Source organism: Pecten maximus, unplaced genomic scaffold, assembly GCF_902652985.1.
Source record: "Pecten maximus unplaced genomic scaffold, xPecMax1.1, whole genome shotgun sequence".
NCBI classification, from domain to species: domain Eukaryota; kingdom Metazoa; phylum Mollusca; class Bivalvia; order Pectinida; family Pectinidae; genus Pecten; species Pecten maximus.
Genome location: NW_022982713.1, coordinates 19,945 through 31,354, shown reverse-complemented (window position 1 = coordinate 31,354; position 11,410 = coordinate 19,945). Strand labels below are relative to the sequence as shown.

General features: G+C 36.1%; 2 protein-coding genes across 2 annotated transcripts; one reads left to right on the top strand and one right to left on the bottom strand.

Annotated features, from left to right (window-relative positions):
* The first annotated feature begins 1,078 nt into the window (after positions 1 to 1,078).
* Positions 1,079 to 4,349, top strand: LOC117320824 (palmitoyltransferase ZDHHC22-like). Its single transcript, XM_033875309.1, has 2 exons — positions 1,079 to 1,501; positions 2,803 to 4,349. The coding sequence occupies exons 1-2, from the start codon at positions 1,136 to 1,138 to the stop codon at positions 3,355 to 3,357; spliced, it is 921 nt and encodes a 306-aa protein (XP_033731200.1). The 5' UTR covers positions 1,079 to 1,135; the 3' UTR covers positions 3,358 to 4,349.
* A 1,274-nt stretch (positions 4,350 to 5,623) lies between these two features.
* LOC117320825 (UBX domain-containing protein 1-like) lies at positions 5,624 to 11,155 on the bottom strand. Its single transcript, XM_033875310.1, has 6 exons — positions 11,081 to 11,155; positions 9,910 to 9,981; positions 8,192 to 8,243; positions 7,731 to 7,826; positions 6,758 to 6,935; positions 5,624 to 6,224 (listed from the first exon to the last, which is right to left on the bottom strand). Exons 1-6 carry the CDS (start codon positions 11,101 to 11,103, stop codon positions 6,184 to 6,186), a joined length of 462 nt encoding a protein of 153 aa, XP_033731201.1. The 5' UTR covers positions 11,104 to 11,155; the 3' UTR covers positions 5,624 to 6,183.
* Positions 11,156 to 11,410: the final 255 nt, after the last annotated feature.

The following is an 11,410-nucleotide window of genomic DNA, read 5'->3' as shown; positions in this document are numbered from 1 at the left end:
CACAGTCGATTTACAAACATTAAAAGTATACAGTTCATATTTATAATCTCTATATCTTTGTTTACAGGGATCTGTAAACCATGGCTTATCTCCCTTGACAACATTTTCCTGCTTACCTTTGCCTTTTTTGCTACGTGTATGGGTACAGTGAGGAACAATTAACTCATTTAGAATATAGGTCTCTGTTTTTATCAAGTTTATTATATAGACAGGAATCTTGACTTTAAAAGTCCTGCCTTGAAAAAAAAAAAAAAAAAAAAAAGAAAAGAAAGAAATAAAACAGATAACAATAATAATCTATGTACAATTACTTGAGACCTAATATTACTTGACAGCTTTTGTTTTTTACGTTTAACGCACCGCTAAATGATTTTAAACTTTTCGCTAATTAAGCCTCAACATCTCAGGTAAGCTTAATTATATACATCGCAACAGATACTGCATGTGTTCAATCTCAAACAAAAATATTCAATGAATAAATTAATGGACTATTTTTTAATACAAATAGATTTTATGTCATTTTCTTTTTATCTTAAAAAAAAATCATTGTAGAACCCCAAGTTTCTTAAGTACAGTAGACATCGCAATTATTAGAGTAGCCCGAGTTTTCTCTGGCCCTGTCACCATGTCTGGCTATTATTAGAGTACATGTATCTTATCATGTGACTTATGAACACGCAAATTAAAGGAGCATAAAATTACCTATCATAATAGGGGTAAATGGCGTTTCCCTCAGACACAAATGTATATATATATATAACGTTAACGTTCCCCACTTACCTGGGAACAGAACTAAACGAAATATCATGTTCCCACGTGTTTTTTCTCGTCAACTATTTACTCCTTGTTTACAGAGGGACGCGTTCATTATCACCGGTAACAGAATACAATACTGACTTCTCTCTAATTAGTAAATGTGTTAGAAATAAAATGATATAACAGAATAAATACAATGATTTTAAAACTGTATTATATGCTACTGTAGTTGGTAAAAATGACGATATGTGGTTTGAACATTTATGATATATTACGATCTGAAACAACGACTGCTCCCTTCTGTTTACACGGTTGCGCAGTAACACTCTAATTTCCGGTTTCACTTAGACTTTCACCGACAATCCCAAGCGTGGTCGACATGGAGCTCAGAGAGAGAAATAAGGGAGGTACTTTAAAAGAAAAATTACAAAATCATTATCACAAGCGTAACTTTCAAACAGACGAAAAGGATGCAAGTCGATATGGACAGATGTTTTTCTGGGGAATGGTAGTTTCCTTGTTTTTCGAAGGTCAATTTTTCCTCGTACCGATGTTGTACTGGGGCGACACTTGGGCGATGATACTAGCCTCAGTCTTGGTCTGGTTCACACTATTTGAATGTACAATCAATTGGATGGGCACGTATTTCGGACAAAATAACTACGTGACGTCCGAAATCAAAGAGGAAAAGTTTCCCGGACAAGAAGAGACTCCGCCTGGATGGATCAACTGTCCCAAATGTCAAGTGAGTCCAATGTTGTTGCGAGACAATCCAAGTAATATTGTTCTGGTATTTAAAATCCAATGCTCCTTAATTAATTTAACACCACGCGATAGTTTTAACCACACGAATCAGATGTTCAATATCATTGTAGCGGGACTGGACTGGGTCAATTATCGGTGACCAGGTAATTCTGTTAGAGCATCCGGCTAGTGTTCTGAGGTCCCGGGTTTGAACCCCGCTCTGGCCGCTACATTTTCTCCTCTCCTGTTACAAAATTTGCGCCCAGCTAAAATACCCACAGTGGTGGTATAAAGGTCTCGTGTCTTCGAGGGCGAAGACTTGAAAAAAAGGAGGGAGAAGTGTAGCGGTACTGGCTGGGTCGATCATCGGTGACCAGGAAGCTGATCCGGCTAGTGTTCGGAGGACCCGGGTTTGAACCGCGGTCTGGCCACTACCGATAACCAGAGAAGGATTTTGGTGCCTATCATTAAATTATCTGTATCAATCTTTTGAAAGGCTGTTTTCTCCACATTTCCTCCTTTCCCATTTTCCTCTAAATCCTTTGATAATGCGGAGAACAAAGAAAGATCAAGGAATAACTTTCTGAAATATATGCAACAAATTTCAACTGTCAATATCAAAGATGGCCATCTGTCAGCCATTTTGTTTTCTCAATCAGACCAAATATTTAATGGACACAGCTATAAGGACCAAGGGAAACCTGTATGTGAAGTTTGAGAAATATCATTCCATTACTTCTCGAGGAATATCTGGTAGAGATAACAAACTTCAACAATCAAAATCCAAGATGGCTGCCTGTCGGCCATTTTGTTTTTGCCGATGAGACTAAAAAATAAAAGGACACAAGCAGGAACTAACATGAACCTACATGTGAAGTTTGAGAAATATCTCACCAGTACTTTCAAAAAATATAGATAATAACTCCAACTGTCAAAATCCTGTCAGACATTTTGTTTTCAGACTCAAAATTGAATGGGCACAATTTAGGACTAAAGGAAATCTAGATGTTTAGTATCCATCCAGAACTGCTCAAGAAATTGTGATCTATAACTGAAATTGTTTACTACCCATCAGAATCAGATGATGGTTGGCTAAAAATAGCAATGTTCAAACTTTGATTATGCACGAGTGCTGCTATTTTTATTGAAATACAAATTGTACTTGTTTTACTCAGTGTAACTATTGACCAGAAAATAGCTAAAATAAACATACAAAAACATATATTTAATAACCGTTACATATCACAGCCTGTTGTTCATTTAAGTGTAATGTATTTACTCATTAAAACGTTTGTTTTACAGGTTGATGCTCCACCTAGATCCCATCACTGCCGTCTTTGTAACCGTTGTGTGCTCAAGAGAGATCATCACTGTTTCTTCACTAACTCATGTGTTGGCTTTTACAATCAACGTTTCTTCGTCATGTTTTGTATATACATGGTATGGGGCAATCTGTTTGCTCTCTTTCTACAATTGACCTACACCACACAATCAATTCCTGTTTTTTCCTGGGACGGACTTGCATACATTCCGATGGTGGGTTTGGTATATTTCTTTATGGGATACGTTTCCTTAGGCCAACTGTTTCTAATTGTCCATATCTGCTTTTGCTTCATGTGTTTTTGTGGTGGCGTATTCTTCCTGTGTTGGCAGATCATATTAGCTGCTGCTGGTATGACATCTTATGAAGCGTGGAAAGGAATTCCTTGGTACAGACGGACATCTCTGGAAAATGTTCGTTCAGTATTTGGATCCATTTGGAAAATCCCTTTTCAACTATTATTTCCATTCCGTGTGAACCAAGATGGAAATGGTGTTGAGTGGACTGTTCGCTCAAAGACTGTCAAATATCAATGATCAACAAGGCTGTATGATAACCAATTATGACTTTTTGTTTCTATGCAATAATAGTTTAGTTGAGCCATAGTTAATAGTACATTTGTATACTGAATACATGCTGAATACTGCCATGCTATGTCATAATGAACCAATGTACATGTACTATCAAAATCGGGACAGTGCCACATATGCCAACAACATGCATAATACTTGATCCAACTATAATTACTATACATGTACATATTTATATCAAATTAACTATTAACTTTATCAAAGCGATATTTCATATAATTTATTATATCAATAATATTGCCAGATCAACAAAAAATGCACCACCTGCATTCTGTATGTGAAACATTCTTTATCACTAAGTAAATGTATTATATTTATCATACAGTTACTGTATTTATTCTACACTAAGCCCATGTTAGGCATAGTGTAATAAGCCCATCCAGGTCTACTGCAGTTCATGTATAGTACCAAAATTATATTTCCTTGTCCAGCAATAAGCCCACCTTGTACTTTGTGTCAAGAGTTTTGTGTTGTCCTCCTGGGCTTATAAAAGGATAAATATGATACCTGCATTAGTGTATGACTGGTCAACAGAAATACATCGTCTATGTAAATTATTTAATGTCTGATTATTTATTCTTGAATGTGTCTTTGAAGTGAGAATGATTATACCCACAGTTGGTACCTGGTATGTACATACTCGAGTGTTTTTGTCCGGGAAGCAAACTAGTACCAAACTGAGGTAGTGAATTGTAATGTCACTAGTGTACATGTAACATTGAAACACATTTATCTTTCCTCATTAACTTCCATGTGTTTGTCACTAGTTAGGGAGAACATTGAATGGATTGTATATACTTTAGTATAAAAAATCATGTTCATAATATGCAACTTTTGAAAATACTGTGCTAACATTAAGAGAGAAAGTCTGACAGACCTTGTCAGATATCACTGTTTCAGTTTTTTTCACTTAATAAAGTTAATAAAATTTAATTATTGAAGATGTGTGGTTTTTTTATATACTTGCATACATTTCAATGATTATAGTTCATTGGATCAACAGTGATTTCAATCTTATAAGTGATAATTTGAAGAGAGGTTCATAGGTCCTGCATTGTTGACTTGGAAATTAAAGCTGTTTTGACAATTATTCTGAAGAATGCAATACATGATAATTGTATAAGATCTATAGATATTAGACTTTGCCTCTCAGCATTCTTATACACCATAAATTCACTGCACTCCCAAGGTAAATTGAATATGACAAATTTGGTATATAAACAACTGTTAAGAAGGAGCACAATAATAGAGATACAGGCACTAAAATAAACTAATTTTAGGCCCTACACCCTCGCAATTCCAGGCTTCAACTTTCAGGGATACACAATACCAACTTGGGATGAGATAGATAAAATAAATATGTTTATACAAAATGGGTTCTTCCCCAAACTTCTGCTCTAAGAAATTGATCATCTGAACATTTTGATGAATGCCAGCTTCACAATTTTCAAACCACAGCAGAAGAGTTACACAGTATGTTGATTTGTATGGACACAAAGAAAAAATAACCACCTGCCAATATGAAATTCAAATTTATGTATGAATATATGGCATAACTCCTAACAAGTTTGCTGTGTGAGAAATACAACAAGAGGCCCAGAGGGCCTGTATCGCTCACCTGGTTTCAAGAGATATGAAACAAGAATGATGCTTAAGTATATTTGTCACTGGTATTGCTGTCAATATATCATAAGCATTTCATATGGGTACATGAACATTGGTTTTATTGTAAATCTAAAAATGTCAATTTAGCCAAATTGATCCCTTTTGGCCCCACCCCTCAGGACTCAGGGGGGTCAGCCCCACCATTTGAACAATTTTGAATCCCCACCCCATAGGGATGCTACCAGGTAAATATGAGCGATATCCATTACTTAGTTACAGAGAAGAATTTGTTTATATCAATTTAGTCAAATTGACCCTGGGGGGGTGGGGGGGGGGGGGTCGTCCCCACCATTTGTACAATTTTGAGTCTGTGGTTATGAAAAAGTCAACTGTTGACGGACGGACGATGGGCGCCAGGTGAGCTAACAACAATGGTTGTCCATCTGTCTACAACTGCTTGTCAGTTTTTCCTTTAAAAAAATTGCTTATTGGCATTATCTTGGAAGGATGGGAATGGTGAAGGACTTTTCAATTTAAACCCCCCCCCCGGCGGTGTTTGTTGAATAAAATGTATTTTTTGTCCTGTTCACATTTGAATAAGATCTTATTTCAGCTACAAAAAATCTGTAGATTTTTTATTATTTCGGAAATGTGTAAGGCATACAATTACTTTCAAGAAAGATGCATTTTATAAATACATGTAATCAAATAAAACATTTTCACTTGAATACAATGGTTACAATCACAGCAAAACACATGAGACATGCACACAGATGAAGGAAGATTCTTCCCTGAACAGTCAATAAACACATACCTATCAGGCATATACGAATGCATCATTATGTTGTCAGTCAATAAACACATACCTATCAGGCATATACGAATGCATCATTATGTTGTAAGTTAATTATAGTTGTGAATTCATCATAATAAAAGTACAGACAATTGGCACTACTAAGAGTATATCTGTGACAAATATCTTTCGAGCTGAAATTCATTGTGCATGTACAATGTAATACAAATTTAAAACATCTTTCATGGAAAGTAACAGACGGACATCTTCCACACAATGAAGGAGTCCCTAGCACTTAATGCATCAACTATTTCTTCAATGGCAGCCGACATGGAAATGTATAGGTTCATACTGGTACATTATATATCACAGATTCACTTCTTCACTACAAGTAGATTCGCTCTTGGTACTAGTCCTGTAACAGAAAATGAGAGAACCCTATTAGAAAACAACAAATGACATGTCACATGGGAAAAGCTACTTAGACAGAAAAATGTTACATCATTGTATAAGATTTTCTTTTATTCTATGGACATATATCTGTTAGTTTGACACTATCTTATCTCTTATTAACTGTTGGCAAAAAGCTGTGCTTACAATTCAAACATAGCGTGGATTTTTTTATCAAAACATCATTTGAGTTAAAGACTAGAATAGTAAGGAGTAAAATATGATTTCTAATAGTCATATTTTGTTGCTTCCAGCTCAAAATTGTGTTTCCAAAACAAGGCAGTACTCCATTTATGAGAAAGATCTGCAGGCTGTACTTCACTTTTTCAGAAATGACAATATTACAACCTTCAATGAGTCTTGATAGAAACCATCAGAAAGATCCTTTCAGAACTTCAATTGTCAAATTCCATGATAACCACCAAGCTGCCATATGATTTCTTGTGATCAGTTACACAACACTTCCTGTTTCAGATAAGACATATAGAATAGAATTACCTAATTGGTCTAAAGGTTTTTCATAATCCTCTTGTTGATAGACTTTAGGTGGAAAATTCTGGCGTAAATTGAAAGCTCCAGTTTCTGGCTTGTTCATCTGGATATACAAACGTACTGCTGCCAGTGGCTCCTTGGCTGAGAAGGTGTGGTTTAATGTATCTCCACCCGGAAGTCGAATCTACAAGTAACCATGGCGATTAATACCTCCTACTTCCTCCTGTTGAAGTGATAGTTTTGATAATTATTTTTACTTACTTATATTTGTTTTAAGATTCCCCAATAAAGCTAATTTTCAAAACTATGAAGGTGTACATGTATACAGAAAATGAATCCTGCTCCAGAGCCTTACAGGTCATTAAACATTAGAGGCCCAGAGGGCATGCAATGCTCATCTGGATGGATTTGACCAAACATCAAAATACAATAATGTAATCTCACCAAAACCTGTGTGTGGATGCCTGCCACCACCACTACCTACCGCCGATACCTACATTTCGCTTGCTTTTGCAGATGACACAAAAGTCAGGCACAACACAAATGAGAACTGTGGCCAAGAAAGCTGACTTACCAGGTAATGCCCGCCAATCCACCCTTATTTTAACTCTGCCCTAAACACTTGTTAATTAAGATAAAGCCGCTAAATACCAAATAATAAAGTAAGCATAGATGCACAAGTTAAGTGTACATGAGTGCAGACTACAAAAGTTTCTGAAAAGTTTGAATGAAAACTGTTATATGAGTTATTCAGACAAGATCTGTCTACAAACACATGAAAGTCCTGCCTGCACAAATGCAGTGTGTAATGGCTACATCCACAGAGTTGTCTGAACAAAGTAATGTACACAGACAGACGACAAACTGATTTCAGGATACCGGTCCCTATCCCCACCCCCCAGATTCATTACCTAACTGATGTTGTTCAGTGCAGGTGTATTTTATACCTGTACCCGATGTTTAGTGTGGGTGTATTTACCTGAAGCTGACAATCAGTGTAGGATTTTTTCTCCACAGATGCAGCAGGTGTAGGTTGTGGAGCTGTAGCAGTCTTAGAAACATCTGGTTTGTTCTTCTGTCAATTCAAGTTGAAACAACTTTAAAACAATATATAGTGTGCTTGTGTTCTAAGGTATCTAATTCCTTGAGCTTTACAGCTCATCAATGTACTTTTAACTTCAATGATAAATGAATATCAAAATTAAAATACCAACAATTCTTCACAATTAATGTCATTCTTTGAAGCAAAATACTGATTTCCTAAGTCCATAAAACAGTTTATCCTTGGTCCATGTGTTATTTTCAATAAAATAAATATTCAGTAATGGTATTGATACAGTAAAAATCAATCATATTGTGATTAAGAAATGTTTTGATAAATTTAGGATTTTTCTACACTTTTAAGTGATGCTTATGTAGTAAAGAATGGAAAGCATTGACCTTTGCTGCTCTTTCTGCCTTGTCACGTTCTATTGCCTCTTTTACTTTCCGTCTGAAAAATTCAACAGGAATAAAAACATCATACCCAATCAACTATAATATCCCTTAAATATTTTGTACAATCCCTTAACCTCCATTTTATGAACAGTTCATCAACTCCTTTTTCTCATTATGCTTCTCTGCTCCTTGATCACAACACACACTAACAGTTGATATGTATGTTTATTTATACAGTAAGTTTAATTATAGCACAGGGACTTAGGACAAATCCCACAGATAGAACCTGTAAATAGTAATCAGTTTAATTATGATACACATTTAAGACTGGGGTTTGATTTTTGTGAAAGGTTCCTATCAACAATTTTCATTTTAATACTGTTTCCTGTGTGTGTGTGAGATTCTTGTATGTGGTTAGTGTGTGTGCTAAAAGTATGTTCATGTTCGGTCTCCTTGTGATGGTGCAGAACTGATGCCGTCTTTTTAAGAGCTACTTCACTGAAGCATACTGCCAAAGACACCCAGCAGGACACCACACCCTGTCGTCCCAAAATGCTGAGCGATAAGCAGGAATAGCAGCTACCATTTAAGAGACTCTCAGCCATTGGACAAAACCTGAAGCTTCCCCAGAGAGGCGAACTCTCAAATAAAGCCCAAAGTGAAGCAATGTCGAGGAAGACAATAGGAACTGTCATCTGAGTTTTGAAATATTTAAGTCAATTCAATTGACCCTTTTTGGTCCATCAACCCAAGGGGTCAGTCAGGGCCAACATATGCATACCATCAAGCTGTTGTCCCATGCTGATAATGCTAACAAAAGTAGAATTAATTCCAATAGAAATCAAACAAATGATAGTCAAAAATATTATTTCCCTATATAAACTATAATAAGCTTACCCCCTCCCCAGAGGCAAACGAGATATCCCAGGGTCATGAAATTCACAATTTTGGTAAAGCACCATAAGATCCTTCTATCTATGAAGAGCATTTGATTCTACCTTATTTGGGTTTTAATAAGAAGTGTTTTGAAATTTTAGTTAATTTGTTCCTTTTTGGCCAAGCCCAAAAGCCCCTGGGGGGCAGTCAGTGCCAATATACATTTAGTTCACAACAGGCATCCCATGATGATAATTATATCCAAGTTTGTATTCTTTCCAATGGTAATTGGAACAACTGATGCTCAAAAATTTTCCATATATGAATTATAGTGAACTTTACCCCCACTCCAGGTGGAAACATGAGACCCCAGGGTAATGAAATTCACAATTTTAGTAAAGGACCTTGAGACCATTCGATCTTTAAAGAGTATTTGATTCTATCATATCTGGGAGTTGAGAAGAACATTTTTGAAATTTTTTAGCCCCATCCCACAGGCCCCTGGGAGGGTCGGGACCATATAATTCACAATTTTGGTTGACCTTTGGCCATACAAGTTTCCTGTCAAATTTCATTGAATTTGGTTCAGCGGTTTTGGAGAAGTCGAAAATGTAAATTGTTTACGGACGCACGACAAGACAAAAGGCGGTTAGAATATGTCACCCGAGATAGCAGGTACAATTTTTACACCCTACCTGAAGGGCATTGATAAATATAAATAGGAGTTTAATAGATTACATATATGCATCTGATTTACCCGACAGAGTAATAATACTTATGTCTAGAGCAATGTTGGTCAGGACCAAGAATTAGGAACCAAGATAATTAGAATGTGTGCTACAAACCTTGCTTCCATATCTTCTCGCTTCTCTCGTTGTCGTTGTTCTGCAATTTTCTTAAGCTCAGTCTCCTCAATCCTATCAATCAAACAAGGTATTCAGGTCATTATCATTTGTTATATCAACTTTATTTAGATTTATCCTGGGAATCTAGCAGCTAAATATCTACATTCAAGACTTTTTAGTTAATCAGGAAAAATCCTTAGAGTGTTTTTACATTAGCCTATCAGGTATTGAGAAGAAGTTGCATGCTGGATAGACAATGGACAGATTTAGTTTGGTTTATTTTGTTTAACGTCCTATTACCAGCCAGAGTCATTTAAGGACGTGCCTGGTTTTTGAGGTGGAAGAAAGCTGGAGTACAAGGAGAAAACCACCGGCCTATGGTCAGTACCTGGCAACTGTCCCATGTAGGTTAAGAACTCACAACCCAGAGATGGAGGAATAGTGAATAAGTGTCGGGACACCTTAACCACTCGGCCACTGTGGCCCCCACAACAGACAGATTATAACCATGCTGTTTTGACCTCTCAGACAGAATTTAGTAGGTGTAATTATGTAATTATGCTTCTGTGATGTTTCAAAGTATGTAGAAAGGTCCGAGGGATGGGTGATGTTTGAACCATTCTACCACTTTTTGGATGTTGTCCTTCAGACTGCCGGCAGCATTAGTGTTACTGGGACAAAATTGTATCTTGGCATTTTTACAGCTGATTTACACTTTCTTCCCATCACCGAATAGTATACAGTTGTCAAGGCTTTGTCATAGAACTTTTTGTTTGAAACATTTTCGAAAGCTTGCAAACAGTTTTCAATCATTGTTTGTGTTTAAGATAAACATCTTTTTCAAATCACATTTATACATAACTGATCAATCTCATTCAGAATTTTGGAAACGTTTTTCTGTATGCTACTTGTAGTCCAGAAAACATTTACAGTAAACATAATGGCTTCAGTGTTACCTTGACAACTGTTACTGACCTTTTGACCCCCGAGGTTCTTCTTCATTACATGAGTAATTGAAGTCGTTCTGTGATATTTCAATGTACTATTATGTAGACATATGAAGTGTCTGAAAATCTACACACTGTGAGCATGATTCCAACTATTCTCAACTTGATTAATAGGATAAAGCTTTTGTCTCTAATATGTGTGAAATAATCATGCAACAACTTACTTCTGCTTGGTGTTAATGATCATTTTACCAGACTGTCTCCTCTGTATTTCTCTTGCTAGTGCATCCTGTTTTTCTTTTCTTCCCGTTCAAGTCTATTTTTCTTCATTCTCTCCTGCAACCTTTGATGAAAATTTTGATACATGATCATCCTCCATACACAGTCAATCAAAATGTGAACAGGAAAAATATCTTACTTTTAATTTTCTTTGTATAAATTTGCTCTTTCTGAAAATCACACACATGTTAAGTTAAAGTATATTGTAAACGTGACTATTTCTATAATTTCGTGATTTGGATAGGTAGGCTATACGTGTGGGATTTATTTCCACA

Bases quoted from the DNA above. Each gene is read 5' to 3' on its own strand.
- LOC117320825 (XM_033875310.1), bottom strand. From the start codon at position 11,103: ATGATCATTAACACCAAGCAGAA. The intron at 9,982-11,080 runs GTAAGTTGTTGC...TTTGATTGATAG, and splicing joins ATCATTAACACCAAGCAGAA to GATTGAGGAGACTGAGCTTA. The intron at 6,225-6,757 runs GTAATTCTATTC...TTTCTGTTACAG, and splicing joins AAAACCTTTAGACCAATTAG to GACTAGTACCAAGAGCGAAT.
- LOC117320824 (XM_033875309.1), top strand. From the start codon at position 1,136: ATGGAGCTCAGAGAGAGAAATAAGGGAGGTACTTTAAAAGAAAAATTA. The intron at 1,502-2,802 runs GTGAGTCCAATG...TTTGTTTTACAG, and splicing joins TCAACTGTCCCAAATGTCAA to GTTGATGCTCCACCTAGATC.